The sequence below is a fragment of the Prionailurus viverrinus genome, chromosome C1, assembly GCF_022837055.1.
Source record: "Prionailurus viverrinus isolate Anna chromosome C1, UM_Priviv_1.0, whole genome shotgun sequence".
Classification (NCBI taxonomy): Eukaryota; Metazoa; Chordata; class Mammalia; order Carnivora; family Felidae; genus Prionailurus; species Prionailurus viverrinus.
Genome location: NC_062568.1, coordinates 56,421,140 through 56,440,679, shown reverse-complemented (window position 1 = coordinate 56,440,679; position 19,540 = coordinate 56,421,140). Strand labels below are relative to the sequence as shown.

At 37.0% G+C, this 19,540-nt stretch overlaps 1 protein-coding gene across 2 annotated transcripts in view; it reads left to right on the top strand.

Moving 5' to 3' along the window:
- The window catches only part of HAT1 (histone acetyltransferase 1), a 60,374-nt gene extending 41,658 nt beyond the window's left edge, over positions 1-18,716 (top strand). For both annotated transcript variants that reach the window (XM_047869898.1, XM_047869899.1), the window contains exons 9-11: positions 3,986-4,137; positions 6,663-6,779; positions 18,273-18,716. In XM_047869898.1, coding sequence (XP_047725854.1) covers positions 3,986-4,137; positions 6,663-6,779; positions 18,273-18,440 — 437 coding nt within the window. In that variant the 3' untranslated portion in view covers positions 18,441-18,716. The remainder of the gene's footprint in view (positions 1-3,985; positions 4,138-6,662; positions 6,780-18,272) is intronic.
- Positions 18,717-19,540: the final 824 nt, after the last annotated feature.

Below are 19,540 nucleotides of genomic sequence, written 5' to 3'. Positions count from 1 at the left end.
TCTGACAATCTCTGCTTCGTTATTGGAATGTTTAATGTATCTACATTTAATGTAATTATTGCTGTGGTTAGAATTATGCCTTCCATTTGCTACTTGTTTTCTAAATGTTGCTTTTTGTTGTTCTTCTTTTGTTTCTTTTTTGCTACCTTTTTGTTTAAGTTTATTTTGAGAGAGAGGTGAGAGTGCCCGCCCACAAGCGGGGGAGGGGCAGAGAGAAGGAGAGAGAATCCCAAGCAGGTTCCTCACCATCAGCGCAGAGCCCAGTGTGGGGCTCAAACTCAAGAACTGTGAGATCACGACCTGAGCCAAGATTTTAAGAGTCAGATGCTTAACCGACTGAGCCACCCAGGCACCCCATTGACATATATATTACATCCTTGTACATTAGAAACCAAACGTTGGTTTTATAATTATTTTTTCATGTAATTTTTTTTAAACCAGTTGAGAGGAGAAAAGAGAAAAAAATTATACCAACTTTTATATTTCATAATTAACAGGGTTCTTTTCTTCATATAGATTTGATGTATCATGTTCTTTTAATCTAAAGAACTTTTTTTTACTATTTCTTGTACGGTCTGTTAGCAACACTTTCTCTTTCCTTTTCTGAGAATATCTTTATTTCAACTTCATTTTGAAGGATATTGCTGGATATAGAATTCTTTAACAGTTATTTTTCTTTCAGTACTTTGCATGTATCACCCCACTGACTTCTGGCCGTCTATGGTTTCTGATGAGTTGTTTTCCTCTTATTGCTTTCAAGATTTTCTTTTTGCCTCTGGCTTTTGACAGTCTGTACTTCATTTGTTTTGTTCACTGTTGATTTCATCATCTGTGTACATTCCTAATAGACCATAATTTCATACCAAACTGATACAGTGACAGAATTTCACTTACCATTTTTAAGCCATTGTCGTATAATATTTAATTAATGATTACATGGATACCATGTTAATGTCACATGGAAACATTAAGAAGGTGTTTAGTTCATATGGATTGAATGAATGGAGGATTGGATAATGACTCAGAATCATAAAACATTACCCCTTGCTCAGACTTTTTTTTTATAAACAGCTTTATTGAGATATAGTTAACATATTCTGCAATTCACTTAAAGTGTACAATTTTTAAGTGATATTTATAGTGCAGCCATTACCATAATCTAATTTTGGAATGTTCCATTCTCCCAAAATAGAAGCCCACTACTCATTAGCAGTCACTCCTTTCCTCATTCACCCCCTACCACCTATACCCCTCCAGCTCTAGGCAACCACTAATCTATTTTAGTCTATAGATTTGCCTATTCTTGACATTGAAGTCATATAATAATACGATGCTTCTTTCACTTGATGTGTTTTCAAGGTTCATCCTTATTATAGCATAGGTTAGTACTTCAGTTCTTTTTATTGCCAAAGAATATTCCATTGTGTGGATATACCAAATTTTATTTATCCATTTATCAATTGATGTACATTTGGGTTGTTTCAACTTTTTGCCTCTTACGAATAGTGCTACTGTGAATATTTGTTTAGAAGTTTTTCGGTGGACCTATGTTTCATATCTCTTGGGTACATACCTAGGTGTAGAAATGGTCAAAAACCTGGTAACTGTGTTTTACCTCTTGAGGAACCACCAGATTATTTTCCAAAGTGGCTGTACCATTTTACATTTCCACCAGTAGAATGAAGGTTTCAATTTCTCCACACCTTCATCAGTATTTCTTATTGTCTTTTTTATTCTAGTCATTCTAGTGGACGTGGAATGGTATTTCATTGTGGTTTTGGTGTGCATTTTCTTGTGGCTAATGATTTTGATTGAGCATCTTTTCATGTGGTTATTGTCCCTTTGTAGATCTTCTTGAGAAAATGTGTGTTTAGATCCTCTGCCTGATTTTTAAAGAAATTTTTTAATGTTTGTTTATTTTTGAGACAGAGCTTGAGCCGGAGGAGGGGTAGAGAGAGAGGGAGACACAGAATCTGAAGCACCTTTGCCTGATTTTTAATTGAGTTCTCTTTTTCTTATTGAATTGTAAAAACATTTTTATATATAAAATCTGGGTGCAAGTCTCTTACCATATATATAACTTGGAAATATTTGCTCCCATTCTGTAGGTTATCTTTTCATTTTCTTAATGGTATCATTTGAGCACAAAAGTTTTAAATTTTGATATAGCCCAATTTATCTTTTTTGTTGTTATTTGTGCTTTTGGTTCTGAGAAACCATTGCCTAAGCAAAAGTCATGAAGATTTATTCCTATGTTTTATTCTAAGAATTTTATAGTTTTAACCCTTCTTTTTATTTTTTAAGTTTATTTATTTTGAGTGAGAGAGAGAGAGAGGAGAAGAGAGAATCCCAAGCAGGCTCCATGCTTAGTGCAGAGCCCGACATGGGGCTTGGGGCTCCATCTCATGACTATGAGATCAAGACCTGAGCCAGTATCAAGAGTCGGATGCTTAACCAACTGAACCACCCAGGCAACCCTAGTTTTGCCTCTTACATTTAGGTATATGGTTGATTTTGATTCATTTTTGTGTATGGTGTGAGGAAAGGGGTCCATCTTCATTCTTTGGCTTGTGGAGATCCTGTTGTCCAAGTACCATTTGTTAAAAGATCATTCTTTCCCTCACTGATTGGTTTGGGAACACTTCTCAAAAGTCAGTTGACAAAAAAAAAAAAAAAAAAAAATTAATTGATCATAAATGTAGAGGTTTATTTTTAACTCTCAATCCAGTTCCATTGATCTGTTCTTATGCCAGTACCGTACTGTCTTGATCACTGTAGCTTTGTAGTAATTATTGAAATCAGGAAGTGTGAGTCTTCTAACATTTGTTCTTTTTCATGATCGTTTGGGCTAGTCTGGGTTCCTTCCATAACTGTATGAATTTTAGGATAAACTTAATTTCTGCAACTAAAAAGGCTAGCTGGGATTTTGATAGGGATTGCTTTGAATGATTTGTAGAGTATTGTTACTGTAACAATATTAAGTCTTATGATCCATGAACTAGCTCAGAATTTAGTATTCTTTGTTTCAAGCCATTTACTGATCAGAAAACAAGAGCTCAGAGAAGTGAGGTGACTTGCCCATGGTCCTGTATCTATGAATGACAGAACTGGGACTCAAACTGATTTTCTTTGTGTAGTCTTCTTTCTACCCATCATGTTTTGCTATTTTCCTTGTCAACTACTTAGTCTAATGTAGATAGACAAACAAAGGAAGATCTATGCTATTCAGATGCAGTGAAGAAAGGATCAAAATCATATTGTCATTTTATTCTTAAAATATATATATATTTGCTTTTGTGGAAGCAATAATTTTTTTTTAATTAGGGGAAAGAAGTATGGCAGAGTGTAAAGGTTATTGGTTTAGGGTAGGGGAGTTATAAATTGAGCTTTAGAAGCTTTAGATATCACTGAATACTTGCTTTTGGAATTGATTATCCAAACTTGAATCTCTTGTTTATACAGCTACTTTAATTGAAAATAAAATTGGGGTGACTGGGTGGCTCAGTCAGTTAAGTGTCTGACTTCGACTCAGATCATTATCTCAACGCTCGGTTGGTGGGTTCGAGCCCCACGTTGGGCTCTGTGCTGTCAGCACAGAGCCTGGAGCCTGCTTGGGATTCTGTGTCTCCCTCTCTTCTCTGCCCCTCACCCATTCACACTCTGTCTTTCTCTCTCTCTCTCTCTCAAAAATTAATAAACATTAAAAAAAAATTTTTTTAATAAAAAAACTAAGATGCATAGGATAGCACCCATGAAAAAGTCTACATCTGAAGGGAGTAGCTCTAATTTCACAAATACTATATAATTTTATTTAGCAAAGATAATAGTGCCATTGTTTGATTAAAAAGGAATAATCCTTTCTCATTATAACTTTTGTCTTGTAAAATTCTTTTAATAATATTTCTAGCCTAACATGTATATTGAGATCTCAAATGCTGAAGGAATTATGTTGGATAAGAGAAATATTATTCTGCCTTTTCTTTAGCGGAAGATCCATCCAAAAGTTACGTGAAATTAAGAGACTTTGTGCTTGTGAAGCTCTGTCAAGATTTGCCCTGTTTTTCCCGGGAAAAGTTGATGCAAGGATTCAATGAAGAGATGGCAATAGAGGCACAACAGAAGTTCAAAATAAATAAGGTATTTTTATTCTGTAGAAGGAAAACATTTCAGTTTGGAAGTTTTCTTTCTTTTTTAAGTACAACTTAAACGTTGCAAATGTATTAGAATACATGCGTGGGAAGTAGCAGTGGTTGAGAGTATAGGCTCTGAAGCCAGATTGCCTGGTTCAGATCTGGGTATAGCACTTGTTCTGTGACTTAGGGCAATTTAATTTCCTGATGAATAGAATGGGAAGATGGTTGATTTTATGGCTTATTAAGTGTAACAAGCAGAAAAGAATGGATAGTATGATCTTTTGCTTTTTAAGAAAATATTTCAAATGATAAAATAGTTAATACTTCTGGAGATGGTATTGGTGGGGGGAAGGGCTGGAGTAAAACACTTAACTTTTACTTTATATACATCTGTATATTTGAATTTTAAAGTAGTAAATATCCTAAAATAGGTACAGAAGAAATAATCTGGGAGTTCAGAGGAGGGAGTTTAGTTTCTTATATTTATGTATGCAGGGGAGTCAGAGTTTTTCATGGGAGGGAGATGCATCTGATCTAAGCTTTGAAGAATGGGTAGGATTTGGATGAAGAAGGTATGTGAGATGAAGAGTATTCCAATAAGGACTAGTACGTGATATTGTTGACTTGGGAGATCTCATCTAACTCTCCAATGTAGATTTTCCTTCTGAACTCCAACACTGTATATAAAAAGGTTCCTGATCACTGATCTTTAACAGCTTAATTTGAACTGAAACTTTCCATTTTCTCCTACCTTAAAACACTTTAGTGGCTTCCTAGTTTTAAGATAAATAAGTATTTTAGAAATATTTGGTATGTCCAGACTGTATTAAACCTTTAGAGAATTTATTCAATAGCTCAGCTTTTAAAAGAGAATACAAACACCTTTTTTCCTTTAAGAAAAAGAATTTAAAACTTAGTATGGCACATAGAGCCAGTCATAATGTGGACCCTGCCAACCTTGGTAGACTCATTTTCCTACCACTTCCCTGCAAGCTGTGGCATTATTAAACCTCTTGCTATTTCCCAACTGTGCTACATCTTTCTTCTTTTGAAGTCTGTTTAACTATTCCCTTTGCCCTTGATACCCCCTTTTCTTGTTCCTCCATCTTTGCCTTGCCAGATATTACTCATTTTTCAGGCTCAGCTCAGGTGTCCCTTCCGGAATGTTCAGACATCATCTTCCCAATCTACCTATACTTGACCCCTCCCCTGTCTTCAATAAATATATGTGAAACAACACAAACAGAAAAATTATGGGCTACCAAAAGTAGTTTTGGGCAAACTACTTTTGGTATCAAAAGCTTGATTTTCCTAATATTTCTTTGTTTTTGTCTTCTCCCTGCCCTTTAATTGTCACTGCAGTACAGGGTTCTGACATCTCCCTCTTCACTGTTTATGCTTTCCTAACCAATCACGGTTTTCACTCTTGCCTGTGTACTGATATTGCTTAAATCCTCACTCTTTTAAACTAGAATTTTCTTTAGGTTTATATGTTCTGCTGCCTCCTGACTCTCTCCTAGGCTGTGGAAACTCTATCATCCCACATGCTTCTCCACACCCAGTCTTTCCTCTTTTTCTAGAATCTTTGTTCCTGTAGTATTCTTACTTGTGCTTAGTTCATGCCTTCATCATTTTTGCCTGATTTAATAGCTCAGCTTCCTAATTGGTCTTCCTACCTTTTTTGCTACCATTTCTATGTAGCTGAGAGAATACTTTTCTTAAAACTCATATTTGTGCACTTTGTTCATGCCATTTAAAATCTGTCACCTGCTAGATAAAAGCCCAGTGATAAAAACACAGTGTGTAAGCTTCTATGTAAACACACTTCTGCTGTATCCTCACTTTACTTCTACTCACTGCTTTTCATTCTGTGCTCCAGCAACGTCAGGCTGCTTCAGTCCTGCATGTGTGTTGCATGTGTGCACTTGTATACACACAGTGCCCTCCCTTCTTTCTAGAATGGCATGGTCCCTTCCCTTGAAGATTTAGCTCAGGTTTTGGGGCTCCTGGGTGGCTCAGTCAGATAAGCACTCAACTTTGGCTGTGCTGACAGCTCAGAGCCTGGAGCCTGCTTCAGATTTTGTGTCTCCCCCCTTTCTGCCCCTCCCCCACTCATTCCCTCTCTCTCTCTCTCTCTCTCTCTCTCTCTCTCTCTCCCTCCCTCTCCCCCCCCCCTCCCCCTCTCTCTCTCTCAAAAATAAATAAACATTAAAAAAAAGAAAAAAAAGATTCAGCTCAGGTTTTGTTTCCCCAGGTTTTGTTTCTAGCGTTTATCCCATTCCCAGGCTACACTACCATAATACCCTATGCATATTTCCATCATTAAATTAACCACTCCTCAGTCATTTGTGTTATTCATTAGGCTGCTGCCTCCTTAAAGACAGAAACTATCTTTTATTGTTTTTCGTCTGGTACCTAGCACAATTTCTGGCCCATAGGAGATATTCAGTATATCCTGTGTTCTTTTGGAAAAGTGTCACTATTTTGTGATTTGAAAGTGTTCATGTTTTTTTCTTTTGTTTCATTAAGCAACATGCTAGACGAGTTTATGAAATTCTTCGACTACTGGTAACTGACATGAGTGATGCTGAACAGTACAGAAGCTATAGACTGGACATTAAAAGAAGACTAATTAGCCCATATAAGGTAGGACTTTGTAGAGTCTTAAAGATTGTATTCTTGTCATTGTTTAAAAGTGGAGAAGAGGGGCGCCTGGGTGGCTCAGTCGGTTAGGCGTCCGACTTCGGCTCAGGTCACGATCTCGCGGCATGTGAGTTCGAGCCCCGCGTCGGGCTCTGTGCTGACTGCTCAGAGCCTGGAGCCTGTTTCAGATTCTGTGTCTCCCTCTCTCTATGACCCTCCCCCGTTCATGCTCTGTCTCTCTCTGTCTCAAAAATAAATAAATGTTAAAAAAAAAATAAATTAAAAAATAAATAAATAAAAATAAAAGTGGAGAAGAGAGGCACGTGGCTGGCTCATTTGGTAGAGCATGCAACTTGATCTTGGGGTTGTGAGTTTGAGCCGCACGTTGCAGGTAGAGTTTACTTAAAAATAAATAAATAAGTAAGTAATAAAATAAAAGAAGAAAGTGTAGCAATTGCCATTGTATGGGAGAGTTCAAATCATTTTCCTAAATTATACTTTTACAAAAGTGAATACATTCTTCCAATTAGTTATAAGAAGTCTTGCTGTCATAATTTTCCAGTGTAAGCTATAAATAAATCTCTTTTCATTCACTTAAAAACTAATTCTAAGAATAGTTTATTCATGGTTACTTTTTATTTCATTTGTTTGCCCTCTTTTAAAAATGTGAATGCCCAAACTTTTCCTTAATAAATTATTTTGTTAGTTTTTTCTGAGTCTCTAGTTTCCTAGTTGTCATATATATTATGTTTGCCTTTGCTGCCTTCTTCCTAAATATGCCCTTGGTTGTCATTTTTAACATCTATACTTTACCATAGCTGAAACTGCAACATAATATTGTTTACTTTTTTTTTTTAATAGTCTTTCTTCTTGTTCCCTACCCCCACCCCATATTTTTCATATCCCATATTTTCCTCTAACTCAGAAATTTCCCCTCCTAGATCAGGTTTGTCCTGATCATCATGTAGCCATTATTATGGTAGATATTGTCCATGCCAGCCTCTGTGAATGGGGATTTGCTATGATAGCTGCAGCTGTGCAGTAAGCTGATGGGGAGAATATTTCTTAATTTGTTCTATAAATAATATCTGACATGTGGTTGTTACAGTTGTATACATCATACCTGTAGGCCTGTACAATACAGGAGCTGAGAACATAAATGATAAATCCAAAAGTTTTCTGTCTTATGGACTACTGTCTGCCTATAAATAGGTTGTAATACATTGCACTGTTCTCTCTTCCCCAAAATTATTCAAAGTTGCATTTTATTCTTTGATGTTTATCAATTCAGAAACATCAGACAATTGGTAAAGATGGTGCTTTCCAAAGGTTTTGAGTTTTAAAGTAACATTAGTTTGTCAACTAGAAAAAAAAAATTTAAGTGTTTATTTTTGAGAGAGAAAGAGAGTAGGCACGCAAGTGGGAGAGGGGTGGGGAGGTGGGCAGAGGATCTGAAGTAGGCTTCTCACTGACAGCAGAGAGCCCAATGTAGGGCTCAAACCTGAGAACTGTGAGATTATGACCTGAGCCAAAGTTGGACGCTTAACCAATTGAGGCGCCACTAGAAAATTTATGGGAAATTTGGGCATATAGAACAGTATAAGTAGATGTCATCATGGCAACATCAGAGTATAGGGACACCTCAGAGATACTGCAGGTTCAGTTCCAAACAGCTGCAATAAAGTGAATATTGCAATAAAGCAATCAAGTGAATTTTATGGTTTTCCAGTGCATAAAAAAGTTATGTTTACATTATACTGTATTTTGCCAAGTGTACAATAGCATTATGTTTTTTTTAAACTGTACATACCTTAATTGAAAAACATTTTATTGCTAAAAATGCTAACCATTATCTGAGCTTTCAGTGAGTCATTATCTTTTTGCTGGTAGAGTGTCTTACCTTGATGTTAATGGCTGCTGTCTATGATCAGGGTGCTGGTTGCTGAAGGCTGGGGTTGGTTGTAGCAGTTTCTTAAAGTAAGACAACTGAAGTTTGTCACATCAGTTGATTCTGTCTCTACAGCGTGTGATGCTATTTGATACCATTTTATTACCTACAGTAGAAATTTTTTCAAAATTGGGAGTCAGTACTCTCAAACTTTGCTACTGCTTTATCAACTAATATTCTAAATTCTTTGTTGTCATTTCAATAATCTTCACAGCATCTTTATCAGGAGTAGTTTCCATTTCAAGAAACTACTTGCTTTGCTCATCCATAAGAAGCAACTCCTCGTCTGTTCGAGTTTTATCATGAGAATTGCAGCAATTCAGTCACATTTTCAGACTCACTTCTAATTCTGGTTCTCTTGCTATTTCTTCACTGAAGTCTTAAATCCCTCAAAGTTAATCCATGTGGGGTGGAAGCAGCTTCTTCCACAGTCCTGTTAAGGTTGATATTTTGCCTTTTACCATGAATCACAAGTGTTCTTAACGGCACGTAGAATGGTGAGTCCTTTCCAAAGGTTTTCAGTTTACTTTGCCTAGATCTATCAGAGAAGTCATTATCTATGGCAGCGATAGCCTATGAAAGGTGTTTCTTAAATAATAAGACTTGAAGATCAAAATTACTCCTGAGTTCATGGGCTATAGAATGGATATTGTGTTAGCAGACATGAAAACAACATTAATCTCGCTGTACATCTCCACAGAGCTCTTGGGTAACCAGATGCATTGTCAGTGAGCAGTGATATTTTAAAAGGAATCCTTTTTTCTGAGCAGTAGGTCTCAACAGTGGGCTTAAAATACTCTGTAAAGTGTGTTGCAAACTGATGTGCTGTCATCTAGGCTTTGTTGTTCCCATAGATCTAGCATAGGCAGAGTAAAATTAGCATAATTGTTAAGGGCCCTAGGATATTTGGAATGATCCTTGAGCATTGATTTCAACTTAGTCACCAGCTGCATTAGCCCCTAACAGGGGACTTAACCTATCCTTTGGAGCTTTGAAGCCAAGCATCTCCTCCTCTTTCAATAGAAGCCTGTTTTGGGACTCCTGGCTGGCTAAGTCAGAAGGGAATGTGACGCTTGACCTCTAGGTTGTGGGTTCGAGCCCCATATTGGGTGTAGAGATTAAATAAGTAAACAAATAAATAAATAAATAAATAGACTTTAAAAAAAAGGCTATTTTGTCTGTATTGAAGATCTGTTGTTTAGTATAGCCACTTTCATTAATTATCTTGGCTAGATCTTCTGGGTGACTTGCATAGCCTCTACATCAGCACTTGCTGCTTCAACCTTGCACTTTTATATTATGGAGATGACTTCTTTCCTTAAACCTCATGAACCAACCTTGGCTAGCTTCTGGTTTTTTTGGTTTTTTGTTTTTAATGTTTATTTATTTTTGAGAGAGAGACAGAGCGTGAGCCAGGGAGGGGCAGAGAGAGAGGGAGACACAGAATCCGAAGCAGGCTCCAGACTCTGAGCTGTCAGCACAGAGCCCGACACTGGGCTCGAACTCACAAATCATGAGATCATGACCTAAGCCGAAGCCTGATGTTTAACCGACTGAGCCACGCAGGTGCCCCTCCAGTTTTTCTTCAGCAGCTTCCTCACCTCTCTGGCTTCAGAGAATTGAGGAAAGTTAGGGCCTTGTTTTGGATTAGGTTTTGGCTTAAGGGAATGTTGTGGCTGGTTTAATCTTCTATTGAGACCACTATATCTTTCTTCATATCCGCAATAATGCTGTTTTGGTTTCTTATCATATGTGTGTTCACTGGAGTGGCACTTGCAATTTCCTTCGAGAACTTTGTGTTCACAACTTTGTCTCTTTGGCACAAGAGACTTACTTTTTGGCTTATCTCAGCTTTCAATATGCCTTCTTACTAAGCTTAATCATTTCTAGCTTTGGTTTAAAGTGAGAGATGTGCAGTTCTTCCTTTCACTTGAACACTTGGAGACCACTGTAGGGTTCATTTCACTATTGGTCTAATTTCAGTATTGTTGTGTCTCAAGGAGTAGAAAGGCCCAAGGGGATATACCTGGTCAGTGGTACACTCAGAACATACACAACATGGGCCTCCTGGATGACTTGGTCAGTTGGGTATCTGACTTTGGCACAGGTCATGATCTCACGGTTCATGGGTTCAGACCCCGCATCGGGCTCTTTGCTGTCAGCACAGAGCCCGCTTTGGATCCTCTGTCTCCCTTTCTCCTCTGCCCTTCCCCCTTTCACACACTCTCTCTCAAAATAAATAAACATTAAAAAAAAAAAATACAACGTTAAGTTTACCATCTTATATGGCTCAGTTTGTGGAGCCCCAAAACAATACATCAAAGATCACTGAATATAGATGACCACCACAAATACAATAATAATGTAAAAGTTTGACATATTGTAAGAATTACCAAAATGAGACACAGAGACATGAAATGAACAAATACTGTTAAAGAAATGTTGCCAGTAGACTTGCTTGATGCAGGGTTGCCACAAACCTTCACTTTATAAAAAGAATATCTGCGAAGCACAAAATGAGGTATGTGTGTATTAAAACTATTTTAGTAAAGTAAAATAATTTATTGAATTATGTGTCTCATAATTATTTGATGTTTTACATAGGCAGATGTAGCACATGAGAGATGATGGATTCTAAGTGTAAATAGTCACCAACTCATGCCAAATAGGAATTTCTGTACTTTATAAAAGCAAGTGTTTTTCACCCTTAAAGAATGGTAATGATTTTTTATATTAAGTATCCTCATCTGTCAAACAAGTCATCTATCAGAAAGACAACCGAAAGCGTTATTAAAACTCTTTAGGTTCTCAACACCACTGAGATGAGAGTACCACCATCCTTGCACTAAAGCTCACACAGATTACAAATTCTTCAGATACTTGCTTAAACCATATTTATAGTAATGTACACTTTAATCAGTTCAGTTATCCAGTATTCTGTCCCACTGAGAAAACCAAGAAAGCTTGAGGGTCCCCCTCCCCTCCTTTAGGTTGATAGTCCCAATGTTTGGGATAAGAAACCTACCACAAACTTTAAGAAAGCCTAGAAATGAGTTAAATGTCCTATAGGCATAGAAGAAGTGCTGTTATTTTTTTGTTGATTATGTGTAGATGATTTTCTTCAGCTTGTGATTGCAGTGTGATATTATGTACTTTGCTGTTATTACAGCATTCTTAAATGTCAAATTATATTTAAGAATAAAGTAAAGTTGCTTAATAATATGGTTTAGAGTTTTTCTTTTTTTTTTTTTTTTATCTTTAAATGTATGCCCAATGGGGAAAGTTTGGAGTGTAAAATTTATATGTTTACTTTCAAGTTTTATGAAAAGATTATAATTTTGATTGTCACTAAATTATTACTGAGATATGAAGTAATTTATTGATTGTTAGCAAAGTACACCAATTCTGTGCTGCCTTTATTTGAGGAATCAAGTTTACCTATCAGTCTAATTTTTTTTTAATGTTTTATTTATTTTTTGAGACAGAGCATGAGTGGGGGAGGGGCAGAGAGAGGGAGACACAGAATCCTTGGCAGGCTCCAGGCTCTGAGCTGGTAGCATAGAGTCCGACCCAGGGCTCAAACCCACGAACTGTGAGATCATGACCTGAGCTGGTCAGATACTTAACCAACTGAGTCACCCAGGCACCCCTCAAGTTTACCTATCAGTCTAAACACACTCTCCCCCTAAAAAATTATTTGGATAGCTATTAGAAGTACTTGTGCCTTACTTTAAAAGTTTTAAACACTGATAATTCATTCACATCAGTGCCAAAAGAGGGGAAATAACCTATATTAACTAGAATCTTTTTTTTTTTTTTAAGCATAAAAAGAAACTCCCATCTCTAGTACAGAAATAATTTTCAGGTGTTGAAGAAAAGATACATTTGAACAATTTGGCTAACAAAAGAAAAATTGGTGTACCTGCTTGGTTTTAGCATTAAAGCTTTTTTATATGGTTTCATAGGAGTATTTTAATTCTTAGTTGGTTTGCAAATATAAAATTTCGAATCATTGTTATGTCATTGCATTTAGAATCTAGAAACTCAATTTTGAAGTTTTGTTCTATCTTTTAGAAATTGTGTGATTGTTGACAACTTATTAACACTTGGATGTTAGGCTTCCCTTGCAGAAAATGGAAATACCTCCATAGTTAGGAACTGAACAGAAAGAAATGCAGTACAGTGGTGCATGTTTTAAAAGATGTCTTTTGGCAAGTCTTTGGAATTAATGTGCCTCTACACCATTATTATTTTAAAATTCTTACAAAAGAGCCTTCTCTCTGTACTTCGCATAAGTGCCTGACTAGTTCAGCCAGTGGAAATTAAGGAGCCCTTAGATGTGGTGGCATTTTTGAGATTATACTTGTAACCCCTCTTGGAACCTGTGAAAACTAGACAAGAAGAAAGGATTATTTTCTAGAAATAAATTCATATTCAAGCCAAATGTTAACATAAATAAATTTAAAATAATGCCATCTTCAATTTGTCTTGATTAATTAAAAGTTATGAACTGCCAGGGCACCTGGGTGGCTCAGTTGGTTAAGTATCCAATTTCGTCTCAGGTCATGATCTCATTGTTCGTGAGTTTGCGCCCTACATCAGGTGAGCTTGAGCCCCACTTGCCCTCCACACTCTCTCTCCTTCTCTCTCTCCTGCTCCCTCTGCCCTTCGCTCACTCACGCACTCTCCCTCAAAAATAAATGGGGAACAGCTGGGTGGCTCAGTTGGTTAAGCATCTGACTTCAGCTCAGGTCATGATCTCGCCGTTTGTAAATTCAAGCCCCGTGTCAGACTCTGTGCTGATAGCTCAGAGTCTGGAGCCTGCTTTGGAATCTGTGACTCCCTCTCTCTCTGCCCCTCCCCTGCTCACTCTCTGTCTCTCAAAAAATAAATGTTTAAAAATTTTTTAAAAAGTAAATGACTAAATAAAATAATAAATTATGAACTGCCCTAATCTATGAAGGAATTAAGTTTTTGTTTTTAGAGGGAAAAAATTATTCTGAAGCTTATAGAACATCTATTCCAGTCTTAAGTTCTACCTTTCATTGTTTCATTTGTTCTCCCAATGTGTGTCACTTTGCTGGATAGACATGTTCTGTAAATCAATTTGGGATTTTTATTTCTTTACCCATTCTTTGAATGTTTATTTATTTTTGAGAGAGAGAGAGAGGGAATGCAAGTGGGGGAGGGGCAGAGAGGTGGGAGGACAGAGGATCCAAAGCGGGCTCCACACTACAGCAGAGAGCCCGATGCAGGGCTCAGAATTCACAAACCGTAAGATCATGACCTGAGCCAAAGTCGGACGCTTAACTGACTGAGCTACCCAGGCCCCCCCCCCTTTTTTTTACCCATTCTTTGAAAGATTAACTTATAATACACATAGAGTGGAATATATAGTGTAAGGAGTATTAAGGATAATAAATACCTCAATGTAGTTATTTTTTAAATTGAGCCATACCTTACATGTTCATGTTCATATATAGTTTTTTTTCCATGAAGCTATTTATAGGCATTTTTTTATTCCTATGTATTTTAGAGCTCTTAAATTCATAGATTTCCATCATGCCAATAAAAATTACAATAGAGCTTAATTCTGGCATCCATTTAAAAGAAATAGACAATGAAGAAGTTGAATGTGGTGAGGAGGGGGGAGATAAATTGGAGATACAAGCTCTCAGATTTTAAAACAGCATAATAATTTAAAACAGTATGTTAGGGCGCCTGGGTGGCTCAGTCCTTTGAGTGTCCAACTCTTGATTTTGGTGCAGGTCATGATCTCAGGGTCCTAGGATTGAGCCCCTGTCAGGCTCTACTGGGCATGGATAAATAAATTAATTAATTAAATTACTGGCACATGATTCATTTTATAGGTTATTTAGAACAAAATTTGATAGTCTAGAAATATTTAAGAATTTAATATGAAGGTTCTATTATATATAAGAATCTAATATGATTAGAGGTATCTTCAAGCAGTGGGCATCAATTATGAAATAAATAAACATTATAACTGGTTAGCAATTTCAAAAAATAGCTTCTATTCCTATCACACACCACACTAACTTGCTGGTGAATTACCCTTTAGTTCCTGAACTGCTTTCTTAAGTTAAATACTCTTATATAGTATAGTGAATAACTTTTACAGCAGAAACAAAGCATTTCTCATCCAACATGATTGAGGGAGTAAAAAATACACTGTCCTCCTGGGTCTTAGGAACAATAAATTTGAATTTTCATCAGTTCTCTAGAATATTCAGAGTGTGGTCGGTAGATCAGTAACATTGACATCACTTAGGAGCTTGTTAGAAATGCAGAATCTTGCCCCATCCCACATCTGCTGAGTCAGAATCTGCATTTTTATCAAGGTCCCCAGGTGGTTTGTGTGCACATTAAAGTTTGAGAAGCACTACTTTAGAGGGGGCATCTTACGCTAATGAAGTTAACTTTTTTTATTTCAGATTATAGTAGCAACAACCTTATTTACTAAAGCCCCACCAATTTAGACCCAGTATCAACCTGTTTTTGTAGTGTCAGAAAGGCTTATCTACAAACTTTATTGTTGTTACCTTGCTTTAAAAACATGTGTTTAGGGGCACCTGGGTGGCTCAGTCGGTTGAGCGGCCGACTTCAACTTGGGTCATGATCTTGCGGTCCGTGAGTTCAAAACACTGCATCAGGCTCTGTGCTGACAGCTTGGAGCCTAGAGCCTGCTTCGAATTCTGTGTCTCCCTCTCTCTCTGCCCTTTCCCCATTCACACTCTGTCTCTCTCTTTCAAAAATGAATAAATGTTAAAAATTAAAAAATAAATAAAAATAAAAACGTGTTTAGGGGCGCCTGGGTGGCTCAGTCGGTTGGGCAGCTGACTTAGGCTCAGGTAATGATCTTGTTGTATGTGAGTTGGAGCCCTACGTCGGGCTCTGTGCCGATAGCTCAGAGCCTGGAGCCTGCTTCTGATTCTGTATCCCCCCCCCCCCGCCCCTACCCCACTCATGCCCTGTCTCGCTCTCTCAAAAATAAATGTTAAAAAAATTTTTTTTAATTAAAAAGTGTTTATAGGGACACCTGGCTGGCTCAGTTGGTAGAGCATGTGACTTTTGATCTCAGGGTCATGAAAGTTGAAGCCCCATGCTGGGTGTAGAGCTTACTTTAAACAAACAAACAAACAAACGAATAAATAAATAAAATGTGTGGTTATAAATTTAGCTGTAGTTTGAGCTTTTTAAGTAGTAATCATGACACATTTGCCTAGTATTCCAAAAATATTAGGGTTCTCTTTAAAGGACAGTTATTAGTATTTAGGTTTTTTAAATTTTTTAATTTTATTTTTTTTAGAGAGTTCTCTTGAGCAGGGGAGAGGGGCAGAGGGAGGGTAGGAGAGACAGAGAGAGAGACAGAGAGAGAGAGACTCTTAAGCAGGCTCTACGCTCAGCACAGAGCCCTTTGCAGGGCTTGATCCCACAATCCTGGGATCATGATCTGAGCTGGCATCAAGACTCCAGTATTCTCTGGCTCTGCACTGGCAGCTGGGAGCCTGCTTGGGATTCTGTCTCTGTTCCTCCCGTGCTTGCACATGTGCGTGTGTGCACACTCTCTCTCTCTCAAAATAAATGTTTAAAAAAAAATAGAGGGGGCGCCTGGGTGGCGCAGTTGGTTAAGCGTCCGACTTCAGCCAGGTCACGATCTCGCGGTCCGTGAGTTCGAGCCCCGCGTCGGGCTCTGGGCTGATGGCTCGGAGCCTGGAGCCTGTTTCCGATTCTGTGTCTCCCTCTCTCTCTGCCCCTCCCCTGTTCATGCTCTGTCTCTCTCTGTCCCAAAAATAAATAAAACGTTGAAGAAAAAAAAAAACTTTAAAAAAAAATAGAGTCCAATGCTTAACCAGCTGAGCCACCCAGGCGCCCCAGGGCTGTCTGTATTTTTTTTTTTTTAAATTGTCCAACCAGATTGTTAGGGTTTGCATTCTGGTTTCTCCTACTACCTCTGTGTCAAGTTATTCAACTCCTATATCTTGTTTTTCTTCATCTGTGAATTGTAGAAAATTATCTTACAGAGTTGTTAGAATTACATGAGTTAATACATTTGATTTCTGATTTTTAAAAAAAGTTTATTTCAAGAGAGAGAAAGCACGAGTGAGGAAAGAACAGAGAAAGAGAGAGAGAGGGAGAGAGAATCCCAAGGGGACTCCACACTGTCAGCATGGAGCCCAACACAGGGCTCAAACCCACCAACTGTAGATCATGACCTGAGCCGAAATCAAGTTTGACTGAGCCACCCAGGCACCCCTGATCTTTATGTACATAAAGTTAGCTCTTTATTATGTACTCTAGTAAAAGGGGATTAATGTATTAATCTAGAATAGTTTACCCAAAATGTATGAAAGTTTCATGTATTGCAGTGTTGCCACCTATCCAGGAGTCTTGGAGTCATATTTTTTTTAGTTTTTATTTATTTATTTTGATAAAGCATGAGAGCAAGCAGCAGACAGGCAAGGCAGAGAGAGAGAGAGGGAGGGAGGGAGAGAATCCCAAGCAGGCTCTGTGCTGTCATCGCAGAGCCCAATGCGGCGCTTGATCTTGCGAGCCCTGAGATCATGACCTTAGCCAAGATCGAGAGTAGGACACTTAACCGACTGAGTGACCTAGGGGCCCCTTGGAGTCATTCTTAATTCCCCACATCACCCAATATTTTCTTCCCAAATATGCCCTTTCCCCTCCATCTCTGTTCCTATGACTTGGCCTCTCAAGTGAGAGGCTTTCATCATCTCACTTAAATTTTTGCAGTAGCTGTTAACTTAGTCCTCCAGTCCCATCCTCAGCACTATTAACACAGTACTGTTCAGACACAGCATCTGGCTTAAAGTTGTTACTGGCTCCCGACTGGCTCATCATGATGGGTTTCTTCTCAGTAAAATGGGGAGGGTTTAATAAGATAATGTATGTCTGGATAGTAGAGGTTCAATAAGTGCTAGTTAATAGTGTCTTCTTAAAATGTGACAGTTTTTGGTTTATCTTTCTGAAACTCAAACAGTTTTGGTTAAAATAATATTGGGCCATAAATACATTGTAAGGAAACTTAGAAATTAATTTAGTGGCAGGAAAAAGGCACTTTGGAATTTAAATTAATGTAATGAATTAATGATTGAATAGTGAAATGAAGAATAATAGCACTTAATCTCAATTGTCTTTTTTCAGTTAATGTATTTACTTATTAAAGAAATATTTGAGCATCTATACTGGCCAGTTCTTTATTATGCTTTGGAGAGGGGGCTGTTAGTGACATGTATATTTACCATCAGTTGACACAAATTCCAAGTCTTCTAGTTAACTCCATTTAGAAGGTTCATAATTCAGGGCTAACATTATATATATTTTTAAATATAGTAAAAGAGGATTAATATTTACTATAACATTATGATTTTCTTAACAAAAAAACTATATGGTACAAATTGGCCTATTCGTACTATTATTTCTAACAGTAGAGACTTAAAATTCTAAGAATATAAAGAACTATATCTTCTTTCTTAGTCTAACCAATAATTGTATTTGTTGCTTAGAAAAAGCAGAGAGATCTTGCTAAAATGAGAAAATGTCTCCGACCAGAAGAACTGACAAACCAGATGAACCAAATAGAAATAAGCATGCAACATGAACAGCTGGAAGAAAGCTTTCAGGAACTTGTGGAAGATTACCGACGTGTAATTGAACGCCTCGCTCAAGAGTAAAGGTTATTCTGCTGTGTACAGGAAGTTTGCAAATTTCTGTACATTGTGTTGTGGAAAATCTGATGATGACTTTAATCTTAAAATCTTGTAACATTTACTTACATTAAAAGTTATCTATCTTATCTTTAGTTGAATATTTTCTTTCGGAGAGATTGTATATTTTAAAATACTGTTTAGAGTCTATGAGCGAATATTACATTTTAAAAAATATATAGCTTCTGAAATACCACTGCAATTGCTTCCCTTCTTAACAGTATAATAAATGCATAGTTGTGATATGCTAATGTGTGATGATATGATTCTTAAATACTTAGGGTAAATTTTTTCAGTCTTGTTAAAAAACTTGAGGTTTTCACATCATATGATACCCTCTAGGTCTATTCATGTTGTCACAGATCGCTTTTTGGCTTTTATTATCATTCCTCCCATATTTTGCTTCTAAGATTTTACATCTGGCACCTTTAAAACACATTGAAGGCCTTCCTAGTAATCCTGTTTTTCCTGGGTGATTTCTCCAAATAGGAAACATTCCTAGTAAGATTTGTTTTGTTCCTCCTCTGTTAACTGCTTCCTGGGGGTAGGTTGGGTAAAAGAGAGAAAAGAAACTAGATACAGCCTAAAACCTTGGCATCACATACTAATTGAAGATAATTTAGAAGTTAGCATAAACATAAATAAAATTTTTTAAAAGCATAAATGCTTTATAAAAATGTAAAATAATAAGAAATCAGTTTATAGAAATCAGTTTACACACCATATATTGAAATATATCTTCTGTGAAAATGAGGTGTGTATCTGTTGTGATTTGTTATAAGGTTATGAAGATGTTGAAGTCCAACAGGGAAAAAAAACAAAGTAAATTACTATAGTCTTTATGTTTTTATTAGAGTACAAGTAAATTGCTTGATATAGAATCATTAAAAGTAAAAGCTTGGTGTTTATAACGTGTGCTAGTAAGTGAAATATTGTATAACATAACAAATGGGATGTAAATTGAACTTTACCTTTAAAATCTGATTTGTTCAGTGCTTAAGGCAAAATCCCAACTTGGACAAGTACTATCTTGTCCTTAGATCAGCTTTCCATTAGGAAAGCCTGTC